Genomic DNA, 13041 nt, shown 5'->3' with positions numbered 1-13041 from the left:
CTATTTTATATGGTGTAACATAGTATGAATTAAAAACAAATTATTCCTTTAAAAAGTGCAGTAAGAGAATAGCAAATATTCTGGCTTGTGGAAACTGTGTTGTTAGTCTGCCTTTTAAAATCAGTGCTCACGAGGTCTGGTTTAGTGTTACTGTAATCAAAGCAAGATCTAGAAAACCTAAGGAAAAGAGGATGACAAAAATGATTAAGATTATAAATAGGGATGCCTATTTATAATCGGTTAATCAGTCGGTTACGTTTCTGCCTTTGGCTCAGGTCATGATCTCCGGGTCCTGGGATCAAGCCCCATGTTGGGGTCCCTGCTCAGTAGGGAGTCTGCTTCTCCCTCTTCCTCTGCCCTGCTCGTGCTCACTCACTCTCTCTCTCTCTCAAATAAATAAATAAAATCTTAAAAAGATTATAAATAGTGTTTAAACAAACTTGTTTGAAAGAGAATAGGATAAAGGGACTTAAAATCTTGAACCTTGGGGTACCCCCCTCCCCAATATAGGGCTCTTTAGTGTGTCTATGTTTATATTGCAGTTTTTGAGTATGTTTAAAATGATTATTTTCAGGGGGATGGAGAGGTGTTCTTTTTGAAAGAATGTACCAAGAGGCATACTGACTCCACTGACAGAAGATTTTGTTTTGATGTAGAAGCTGCTGACCGGTAAGTTATTAGAATTCTTGCACTTAATGAAAGAGTCCTATAAAAGATGATTTAAAAAATGGAGGTTAATTGAAACTGAGATTTCCTTGGCCTGAAAGAATGTTATTTTGTTACATTTCCAGGCTTTGTATTCATTTTGACCTGTTTAGTCTTTGTCTCTGTGTTTAGCTATGGAGTGATAGCTTGATCTTGGCTGGAGTTCAAAGTCCTTCTAAATAGTAATTAAAAATTACCTTGGAGCATTTCATTGTTGATCCAAGCCTAATTGTGGCACTGAAAGAATAATGAATGAAAGTGAAGCAGTAGGTGACAAAGCTGACAAGAGATGGTGGGTTGTTAATACAGAACAATATTCATTTTCGTGTGTGGGAATTTTCGGTGTGTGTATTCTGTATGTGATGGAGGCTCATAGGCAAACTGTTTATTTAAAGACTGCTTATCTTTTCCCTTGTTGTATGACTTTCAGTTATTATGAAAGAATCTTTGCCAGAGAGGAGGAAATAAAAAAAGAAAAACATTCCTCCGATAATATTACTACTTCTCTGGAATTTATTTCTGTATCCTCCTGTCGTACTGAGGAAAATCTTGGTATTTATAGAATATTTCTTTCATAATGTCTGACAGTATGGTGGTTCCTTGCCAGTCCTGGTCTTGGCAACACTGGTCTTTAGATAAGGCTATTTCATAGTTGTATAACAAAAGTTTACAAGATGAGATTTCTGTAACAAAAGTTCATTTCGGGTCGGGATCCACGAATACAAAAATAATGCTACCTCTTCCCTCAGATGATGGAACCGAGTCTGTGGGGTGGATGCAGAGAGGAAGGAGCTTTGCTTTCCTTTCCAGTAAATTAACTGAAGACCACATACATAAAAGTGTGCCACTAGGTGCCATGATAAATTTGGCATTACCATGAGAAAGGTAGTTTAACATGCATTTTTGCCAAGACTGAAAAAAAAATGAAAGAGAATGTCCTTGTGGAAGAGGTCCAGTTTCAGGCCAGTAAGGACTAATTCAGAGACTTTAAGAAGAGATTCAGGCTGTGTAGTACAACTGGAGCATCTGTGGGCATCTACCCATAGTAGGCATTTACTGAGTTAGTGCTAAGTACTCTAAATTCTTCTGTGCTTTCTGTCATTGAATCCTCACCGTAGCCCTATTAGGCAGGTATCATCCTTCCCATTTTATGATGGGAATCTGGGCCATAGAGAGCTTAGGTGATTCTCCCAAGGGCATGGAGTTGTAAGTGGAAGGGCTGACATTTGAACACCTGCGTTCCACCTCTAAAGCCCGTTCTGCCTCTCACCCACTACACCGTAAGTCTGAGTGTTACCGTGTAATTGTGACATTCCCTAAATAACTGACAAAGGTGTGTCAGCAGTGATGTCTACTAGAAAATGTGTTTAATGGGGTTAATCTGATTTGCTTTGAAAATAGGATACTTCTAGTGCTTTCATATATTGCTCTAGTATAGTGTGTATTGTTTTTGCCTAACCCCGTATTTTCTCTAAGACTTGATCATGCCAAATGCACTTGGTCAACAATGATCCTTATTATGATGGTAAACACTTTCCACCCCTCACAGAGATTGACCAGGGATTACCGTGGAGTTATTTTCGCCTATATGGGATAACACCTTATAAATAGACTCTGATACGGTGAGCCCTGTGAATTGTGTAAGACTGTTGAATCACAGACCTGTACCTCTGAAACAAATAATACATTATATGTTAAAAAAAAAAAAAAAGCAGGTAGGGAAAAATGAAGGAGGGGAAATCGGAGGAGGAGAGGAACCATGACTATGGACTCTGAGAAACAAACTGAGGGTTCTAGAGGGGAGGAGGGTGGGGGGATGGGTTAGCCTGGTGATGGGTATTAAAGAGGGCACATACTGCATGGAGCACTGGGTGTTATACACAAACAGTGAATCGTGGAACACTACATCAAAAACTAATGATGTAATGTATGGTGATTAACATAACATAATAAAAAAAGGAAAAGAAAAAAATAGACTCTGAGAATGGTGGGGGGCAGACTTTAGAGATGATCTATTCTAGTGGGTTTTATTTTATTTATTTATTTTTTTAAAGATTTTATTTATTTATTCGACAGATAGAGAGCACAGTAGGCAGAGTGGCAGGCAGAGGGAGAGGGAGAAGCAGGCTCTCCGCTGAGCAGGGAGCCAGACATGGGGCTCGATCCCAGGACCCCAGGATCATGACCTGAGCCGAAGACAACCGCTTAACTGACTGAGCCACCCAGGCGCCCCTATTCTAGTGGTTTTTAAACTGCTTTATAGGGAGACCCTCTTTTCAACTAAAATTTTACGTTTATGTATATGAGAAACAACCAAAAAGAGAGTTCCCTTATTGAAGAAGGGTAAGCGGCCTGGAGCCCTACTTTTTCAGCTTCTTTCTTCTTGTAGACATCTCTAATTTACTTCTGCTGACACCAAGAGCTTCTTTCTGGGAAATCGTGGTAGGGGGACCATTAATCTAGTCTAGATAGATGGTTGAAGAAAGGCATATGGAGGACCTGACGTCTAGTTGATGACTGATGGATTATTTGGAGTCAGCTGTGATTGAGACTCCTATTCCAGGCAGAGTGAATAGCTCATGTGAAGGCCTGGAGTCAAGGGAGAACATGGCCCATTTGAGGTCCCCAGAGACACTAGCAACACTGGAGTAGCCAGAAAGAGTAGGAGAAGAGGCTTGAGATGGAGGCAAGGGCCTGGCATTGAGGTTTTTTAGGTTAATCCATTAAATGGCTTTAAGTGGAGTAGTGAGTGATAAATTTATCTTTTTCAGAACTCACTCTGGCAGAGTAGAGAAAGGTCTGCAGGTGGCACGAATAGATGAAAGGGCCCTGGATTAATGTTGGTAGCAGTGGGAATGGAAGCTAAGGGATCCATTTGAGGGAGATGTTTAGAGCTAAATTTAGAGACAAATTGGATGTTGGAGTATAGAGTGAAGGAGGGGAAGGTTTCTGGCTTAAGCAACTAGGTAGTGCCATTTACTAAGATGGAAAACCAAGGAGGCCCGAGGATGGAGGACAATGAATTCACCTGTGGTCATGTTGAGTTAGATTGCCGTGGGTCATTCAGTAAGAAACCCGGTGGGAGATTGGGTGCAGCACTTGGCAGCTTTGGCAGCATTTGACCTACATGACTGAATCATGCTCGTTGCCCAAAATTTCTTGGACCTCTCCATTTTCAGCTATTGCTTTTTAAATGTTATTTCCTGTGGCTGTCTATTCTTTCTTTCTCTGTCCATTCAGATGGTTTCATCCTCAAAGTGAATAACTCTGCAGTCTGTATTTTTCTTTTTTTTTTCTGTTTTTTTTGAGCTGCTTTTAGAATCTTTAGCTCCTTACACGGTATATCTCCAATTCCACTCCTTTTAAAATTCTTGGTGATTTCACTACCGCTTGAGAGGATTCTTTTTAGTACTTTGCTTCTTGACTCCTGGAACTCCTCTCCTTTGGTCATCTTGTCCTTTACCCTACCTCAGCCATTCACTCTCACAGTCATTGCTTAGGTCTTGTCATTACAAGGACCGGCAACTGCTCTAGAATCTCAGCTGCAAGCCTTTCTCTTTCCAACATCACCTTCTATCCTTCTCTGCTTTTTTCCTGGTAAGTATCCTTAGAGTTTCTCTAATCAGTTGAGCCTATTGTTACTCAGTTTCTTACACCCTCACTTCATTCCTCACCTGGTTTTAATTTCATAGTCAATCTTTTAAATATGCTCTGTTGTCTTTCTCTTCCTTTATTAGACTTGCTGGTACAACCCCAACTTAAGTAAGAGTCACCTCTGCCTTCCCTCTTCCTAGAGAGGCATATTTAACCATGTTCACTGGGATCACTTCAGATTCATGACCACTAACCTCAAATGAGCCATTAATTTTAACCACTAATTATGTTACATTTTCTAGTTCCTTTATTCTCCTGGTTGATGAATATTTTATATATTTCTCTTTCTGAGCCTCTGACACTGCCTCTTTCCTGATAATTTTGTGTCCTATTTTGTTGTGACTGTAGAAGCAAGCAACGAGAAGAGATCATCCACTGCCATAAACACCCACTCCATCACCGTGCCCAGACACCTTGCCCTTCTTCCATCTCTGTGAGCTGTGTTCCTGAGCCTCTCTGTTCATTTGTCTCTCATCCTGTCCCTGCTACTCCACAGTATCACTCAAGCAGTCTTCTTTCTTGTTAACCTGAGGTTTGCCCTTTCTACTGGATTATTCTTATCACACGAAATACTCTTTTTTCATCGGAAAAAATGCCCCCACCATCACCCGTAAGAGACAGTCTTCCCTTTTGTCTGTTGCCCATTTCTCTCCTCTAGGAAACAAAAAACTTCTTCGAACGCTGTTATATTAAGGTCTCATTTTTTCTTCCTCCTATTCTCTTTTTAGCCCTCTCCAGTCTGGCCTTTGTCTCTCCTCTCCACTGTGGTTGTGTTTGTCAAGCTGTCACGATCTCCATGTGCAACGTCCAATGGTCAGCTGTCCTGTCCTTCCTCTTCTTTGTTGGCAGCAGCATCTGACATGGCCAGTCACTCTCCTCCATGACCTACTTGCTTCACTTCTTCTAGAACATCATACCTGCCTGTTCGTTTTCTCCCACCCCACTGGCTTTTCAATTCTTAAACTCAATTACAGCTTCTTATTTCCCAGACCTCTTGATGTTGGAGTTCTCTGATGTTCATCTTAGAGCTCTTCTCCTTGTTCTCACCCTTAGGATCTTGTCCAGCCTCATGGCTTTAAATGCCATCCTTATGTTGGTAACTCCGACATTTATTATCTCTACTTAGATCTTTTCCCTGAATTTCAGGTTCTTATCTGGCTGCCTACTCAGTGTTCTCAGTATTGTTTCTGTGATGCATTTTGAACAGTGCAGAGGTGGGAGATATTGTTTGTTTTGTAAATTTTCCCATTTTGTAAATTCTGGGAACAAAAACGGTCCCTTTATAGGATCTAACATTTTATATGAGTCTATTCAATCTTATGTAAATACTAATATCATAGAAATACTTTTTCAAAAATAATACATGCTTATTGTGAGTTTTTTCCTAAAGCTTTTTGGTTAACTTGGAAAATAACTTTATGTATGTCTCCTTGAGTCTCTAGGATTATGTTACTTTTGAGTTAAATTATTGACTCCTCTTGTCTTTGCTTACTTCTTCATTTCTAAGCAGGGAAACATCTATTCAAGCCTGATGTTACCAAAGGATAGTGTTTGTGGGGCTGTTAGGTTCCTGCTACCAGCCCCCTGCCCGCTGCCCCATCAGTGTGTTGCTATTGGTCTCCCACTTTTGAAACAAAATTTGGAGGGAGGGTGAGTGTAGTTTGAGGTCACTCCCCTAATTCTGGGGTTTCGAAAAGCTTATTTAGTGAAGAGTTCAAATGAGGTAGGCTCTTCTCTTGTGTATTTCTCCAATTCCTGGCCAAGTAGGCTACTGGGAATTGTAAGTCATTTGTTCTTTGTCTATTAGATTATGAATTCCACGAGGGTAGAAACTCTGTTTTAGGATTACTTGGGACTGCAATACCAAATGCGATGCTTTATATATGGTGGGCATTCACCAAATTTGTACCGAATTAAATGAAATTGAATTGTTGTTTGGAAGTGACAGAACTGGGATTAGATTTAATCAAGCAACTATCAGTCAGCTGTCCTTTTCTTCTGTACCACACTGCAGTGCTGAGAGCTCCAGTGGGTTTTTTTTTTTTTTTTTTTGCTTAAAGAAAATAAACTTAACCCATTGTGGAGCAGGTGGGTATTGTAAATGTTTCTGATAGATTTTGTAGAGAATTCCTATTGGGTACCTCCATATAGTAATTTCACAGTTGATTGCATATGCTTAACATAAACATATTTTGGCTTCTTTCCTGGTATCAATTTTTGCTATTTTTTTATTCCTTGGGTTGGGAAAGCAGGTAACATTGTGACAACAGGCAGTGCTTCATAAACTGCAGAATGGAACTTGGGCTTGCATTTGATTTATGTAGATATAAATCAAGAGCTTTCACTTAATTGTTGCATGAGTTGAGATCAGGTTTGATTGCATGTAACAGAAAAACTCAAAATAAGATGGCTTAAATCATGCAAAAGTTTATTTGTTCTTGTTTGGGAGAGCCTAGAGGAGGTCAGATCAGGGTGGGTATCATGCTTCTTGGTGCCAGGTCTTGTTCCCCCTTGTGTAGGGTTTACCCTCCCAGTCACCTTAGGTCCAAGATGCCTGATCCCACTTGTACAGCAGTCTCTTGTTGTAGGAGCACTTTCTAGAGGTTGAACATAGCACTTCTGATCACATACAATGTGAATGGAATTGTATGGTTATATCTAGTTGGAAGGGAGACTGGGAAATGAGGCAGGGAAATTTCTGTCTTTTGTTTCCAGACATCCATATGCTCTTCTGATTCTGGGGGAATTTGTCACTGACAGTGAAAGAGAATGGTTGGTGGTGGGGGCCCAACTAGCCATTACTACTTTGATTATCAATGTTAAATGGATCTGTGCTTCATTTTCCTCCTCTCAACTCACCAGAAGTTTACTTTGACTATTTCAGCTAAGAACATTTAGGAACACATGTGCTGAGAATGCCATCTAAAAAGTGAAAAGACAGCCCACAGAATGGGAGAAAATACTTGCAAATGGTATATCTGATAAGGGACTTGTATCCAGAATATATAAATAACTCTTATAACTTAATAATAAAAAAAGAGGTAACCCAATTAAAAAATGGGTAAAATATTTGAATTAGACAGTTTTTCAAAGAATATGTACAAGTGGCTGATAAATACATGAAAAGATGCTTAACAGCATTAGCCATTAGGGAAATCAAAACCACACTGAGGGGTGCCTGGCTGGCTCACTCTGTAGAGCATGTGGCTCCTGATCTCAGGTTCATGAGTTCAAGCCCCATGTTGGGCATGGAGCCTACTTAAAATAAGTAAGTAAGTAAATAAATAAATAAATAAACGTATTTTTTAAAAAAACCAGAATGAGATACCACTTCACACCCACTAGGATGGCTATAATTAAAAAATCAGATAGTAACTAGTATTGGTGAAGATGTGGAGAAATTAGAACTTTCTCATAAACTGATGGTAGAAATTTAAAAGGGTGTAGCTGTTTTGGGAAGCAGTTTGGCAGTTCTTCAAAAAGTTAAGCATAGGGGCACCTGGCTGGCTCAGTCGGTGGTGCAGTATGCGACTCTGGATCTCAGGGTTGTGAGTTTGAGCCCATCTTGGGTGTAGAGATTACTTAAAAATAAAATCTTTAAAAAAAAAAAGTTAAGCAAAAAGTTATCATGTGACCCAGAAATTCTGCTTCTAGTTCTATATGCAAGAGAAATGAAAACCTATGTCTACATAAAAATCTTGTACGTGTATGTCCATAGCAGCCTTATTCATAACAGCCAAAATGTAGAAACAACTGAAATGTCTATCAGCTGATGAGTGGGTAGATAAAATGTGCTATATTCATACAATGAAATATCATTTGGCAATATAAAGGAATGAAGAACTAACATGTGCTATGATGTGGATGAACTTTGGAAACCACATGCTTAGTGAAATACACGAGTCGCAAATGACTACATATGATATGATTATATTTATATGAAACATCCAGGACGGGCAGATCGTTAAAGGCAGAAAGTAGATTAGTGGCTGTCTAGGGCTGGGGGTTTCGAGGGAAATGGACAATAACTGTTAATGGGTATGGAGTATTTTGGGGAGATGATGAAAATGTTCTAAAATTGATTTTGGTGATAGTTATACAACTCTTTGAATATATTAAAAGCTGTTGAATTATATATCCTAGGTAAATTTGATAGTGTGAATTATATTTCAATAAAGCTTAAAAAAACACAGCCGCAAATAAGGACCATAAGTAAAATAAGGCTTTTAAAATGATACAAACATTCAGTACTTCATGTTGGCCACACGCCAGATACCATGGGCTGTGAAGTGATCACGTCACTCATTTCAGGTGGGAGAAGAGGATTTTGTGTGGTTAGTTTCTCTCTGGCAAGCTGTAGCATGTCAGAAGATGCAGCTTTCTTCTCTAAAGGACAAAACACCATCTCCTTCCTCCTGCCCCAACAATTTTGTTATATAATGTGCTTTTAGCTTCCTTCGCATGCTTATCACATGCCTCATTGTGCTGTGACCCCCACACATTTGCTTGATAAATAATTACCATTGTGTGAGGTTCTCCCACACATCACATTCAGGCACTGCTTAAAGAAAATGCTTCCCATTTTGCTCTCATTAATCTGACATTTCAGATATTCTGTTTGGTTTGATTTTGCCTGATTCCTAGTATATTGGTGTTGAAGGATGGCAAGATATTTCTTACTTTATAATTCACTCATTTATGTTTTCATGATGATAGTGGGTGGAGGCAATCGCCTAAGTATCTGGAGCAATAAGCTTTTTTGAGTGCTGCTACACCAAAGACTTTATTTAGCAACTGTGTGCACGGTACCGTCTTGTTTGTCCCTTGAAAAGTGAGTTAAGAACATGTTGCTTCCAGAAGCCCATACAGTTGGGCTGAATAATAATGTTTCTGTAACACATTAACTGTGGTAGTATTTGTAAGTATTTTATAGAGCATGTCATTCAGGCACCTAAACAATCATTGACTGTGTTTGGAACTAAGGATGCAAAAATGAGAAACTAAAAGGCCTGACCTTGAGGGAACTCACAGGCTAAGAGCCTTTTCAGAGGTCTGAGGTGCTTTAGGAGCTGTGAAGCAATAGAAGTGAGGCTGGCCGGGAAAGCTTGCTAGAAAAAATTAATTGTTAAATTGGATCTTGAAGATTTGGTAATAGTTTGGAAACTCAGAGGAAGGGTTGCCCAAGGCAGAAAGAATCACAGAAGTCTTGAGAAAACATACTGAGATAATCCTTTAAGTCCAGTTCTCAACCGTGAGTGATTGTGTCTGGAGACATTGTGATTGTCACTCCTAACATCTAGTGGATGGAGGCCAACCCTGACGATAAATATCCAGCACAAGACAGCCCTTTGCAACAAAGTATCATCTGGTTCAATATATCCCTAGTGTGGCTGTTGAAAAGCCTTGCTTTAAAGCATTTGAAAAGACAGCAACTCCAACACATTTGTGGAATTGAATGCAGTTGTTCTTTTTTTTTTTTTTACATGAATATATTTATGGGATATATATTTCAATTAAAAAAGTGTAACAGGGTGCCTGGGTGGCTCAGTTGGTTGGGCGACTGCCTTCGGCTCAGGTCATGATCCTGGAGTCCTTGGATCGAGTCCTGCATCGGGCTCCCTGCTTGGCGGGGAGCCTGCTTCTCCCTCTAACCCTCCCCCCTCTCATGTACTCTCTCTCTCTCTCATTCTCGATCTCTCAAATAAATAAATAAATCTTTAAAAATAAAAAAAGTGTAACAGCTTAATTGGTTATAGTTCAGGGGATGAATAAAGCCAGAATGTGAAGAGATCTGTCAGGGCTGATGCATCATTCAAGAATTCTTAGATTCTAGTGTAGAGAGACTAGGAAAGGAAGTCATTTTAAAAGAATTTAGGTAGAACTGGTAGAAAATGGATTATGTAGAATTAGAGACAGCATTTCTTGTATATAAGCTTCTGTGTTTTTCACAGTATGTAAGATTTTGCCCTAAAGATGGTAGTTGATAGAGGCATACTGAAAGACACATTCTATTTTTTAAATTTTATTTTATTTAAATTCAGTTAATTAACATATAATGTATTATTAGCTTCAGGGGTAGAATTTGGTGATTCATCAGTTGCATATAACACCCAGTGCTCATTATATCATGTGCTCTCCTTAATGCCCATCACCCAGTTACCCCATCCCGCCACCCACCTCCACTCCAGCAACCCTCAGTTTGTTTCCTATGGTTAAGAGTCTCTTATGGTTTGTTGCCTTCTCTGATTTTGTCTTGTTTTATTTTTCCCTCCCTTCCTCTATGCTACTCTGTTTTGTTTCTTAAATTCCACATATGAGTGAAATCATATGATAATCGTTGAAAGACACATTTTAGGGCGCCTGGGTGGCTCAGTTGGTTGGGCGACTGCCTTCGGCTCAGGTCATGATCCTGGAGTCCCTGGATTGAGTCCCGCATCGGGCTTCCTGCTCGGCAGGGAGTCTGCTTCGTCCTCTGACCCTATCCCCTCTCAGGTGTTCTCTCTCTCTCATTCTCTCTCTCTCAAATAAATAAATAAAATCTTTAAAAAAAAAAAAGAAAGACACATTTTATATTGGTTCCAATATTTAAATGGAAAACTAAATTGACATTAATATGAATTTATTCTTAAAAGACATGCTGAAAGACATTAGAATGTGGATCATAGAGCAGTTCTTAGCTTTTGTGAATAAAGTTGTAATGAACAATTGTATAGAAGGGTTTTTGTGGACACATATTTTCATTTCTCTTGGATAATTACCTTGGAGTGGGATTGCTGGTGTGTGTGTACATATATATTTATGTATATTTGGCTTTTTATGAAATTGACAGTTTTCTAGAGTAGTTTTATCCTCCTACCAGCATTATATGAGAGTTCCAGTTGCTCTACCCCCTTACTAACCTTTGACTATGGCAGTCTTTTTCTTTTTAAAAGCTAATTATAGTTAGTGATGTTGAATAAAATTTTTCATGTGCTTTTTAGCCATTTCTATTTCTTCTGTTTTGAAGTGTCTATTCAGATCTTTTGCTCATTTAAAAAATTATGTTGTTGATCTTTTTGTTATTGGATTGTAGGAATTATTCTGGATACAAATCCTTCAACAGATACATTAGTTGTGAATATTTAATCTGTGGCTTGCCTATTCATTTTCTTAACAGTGTTTTTTAGTGAGAAGAACATCCTAATTTTGATAAAGTTGAATTTATCAATTATTTTTAAAGAGTTTATTTTAGAGAGAGAGTGAGTATGCCATTTGTGGGTGGGGGTAGGGGCAGATGGAGAGGGAGAGAGAATCTGAAGCAGACTCCGTGCTGACCGTGGAGCCTGACTCTGGGCTCGATCTCACCACTGTGAAATCATGACCTGAGCTGAAACCAGGAGTCGGAGACTCAACTGACTGAGCCACCCAGGCACCCCTGAATTTATCAGTTTTTAAAAATTTTATTGAGAGAGCTCTTTGCTCTAAGAAATCTTTATCCCAGTGTTGTGAAGATTTTTTCCCATGTTTTCTTATAAAAGTTTTATAATTAGTTTGTGACCTGTGAAGATTTTGTGGGGTGGGGTGGGGGGGTGTATGGTGTGATGTATAGAGAGTGAGTTATTTATTTTTTCTTATGATTCTTCTGTTCTTTTTCAAAATTGGTTGGCTATTGTAGGTCCTTTGCATTTCCATATAAATTTTACAATCAGTTTATTTCTACAAAAGCCTATAGTTCAATATCATCAATACAGAGTTTTAATAATTCCTGAGTAATTACCATTTATTTAGTCTTTAATTTCTCTCAGTAATGTTTTATATAGGGGTTATGGACATCTTTCATTAAGTTTCTCTAAGTATTTTATGTTTCTAAATGTTATTTTTAAAGGTTATGTTTTACATTTCATTTTCCAATGTACTGTTAATACATAGAAATGCACTTGGTTTTTGTGTCCTACAATATTGCTGAGTTGACTTATTATTTCTTAAAATTTCCTTATGATTTTTTTATGTACACAATGGTATCATGTGTGAATAAAAACAGCTTTCTTTCAGATTGAATCTGTATGTCTTTTTTTTCTTTACCTGTCTTATTGCAGTGCCAAGATCTCTAATAAAATGTTAAATAGAAGTGGTGATATTGGAAATCTTACCTTATTCCTGATCCTTGGGGAAAAGCATTTATTATTTCACTGTAAAGTATAATGTTAGCTGAAGATTGTTTGTAGATGCCTTTGACATGTTGAGGAAGCTTGTATCTATTCCCAGTTTTAATGATGAATAGATACTGACTTTGATAAAATATTATCTATCAAAATGATCATTAAATATTTTTCTTGAACCTGTTAATGGGTGTATTGCATTGAATTTTCTAAGTTAAACTAATGTTACATTCCTGAGTTAACTCTACCTGGTCATGATGTATTAACCTCTTTATGTATTGTTCTGTTTGTTTTGGTAATATTTGATTAAGGATACTTAAATTTATGTTCATGAGAGAAATTGTGTGTTATGTCCTTTTTCTGTAATGTCTTTGTCTGATTTTGATATCAGGGTTATGGTGGCTTCAGAAAAGAGTTGGGAAGTTTTCCATTCTCTGTTATTTGAAAATGTCTGTGTAACACTGGTATTATTTCTCCCTTAAATGTTTCAGAGAACACACCTGTGAAGTCCTCTTAATCTGGCATTTTCTTTGTGGGAATTTAA

At 38.3% G+C, this 13041-nt stretch overlaps 1 protein-coding gene across 2 annotated transcripts in view; it reads left to right on the top strand.

The window, feature by feature from the left end:
• Nucleotides 1-13041, top strand: part of ARHGAP10 (Rho GTPase activating protein 10) — a 358624-nt gene that overhangs the window by 177415 nt on the left and 168168 nt on the right. For both annotated transcript variants that reach the window (XM_021698767.1, XM_021698766.2), the window contains one exon: nt 575-669. In XM_021698767.1, coding sequence (XP_021554442.1) covers nt 575-669 — 95 coding nt within the window. The remainder of the gene's footprint in view (nt 1-574; nt 670-13041) is intronic.

The sequence above is a fragment of the Neomonachus schauinslandi genome, chromosome 2 (assembly GCF_002201575.2).
Source record: "Neomonachus schauinslandi chromosome 2, ASM220157v2, whole genome shotgun sequence".
NCBI classification, from domain to species: Eukaryota; Metazoa; Chordata; class Mammalia; order Carnivora; family Phocidae; genus Neomonachus; species Neomonachus schauinslandi.
This window is presented reverse-complemented; position numbering and strand designations above follow the sequence as displayed.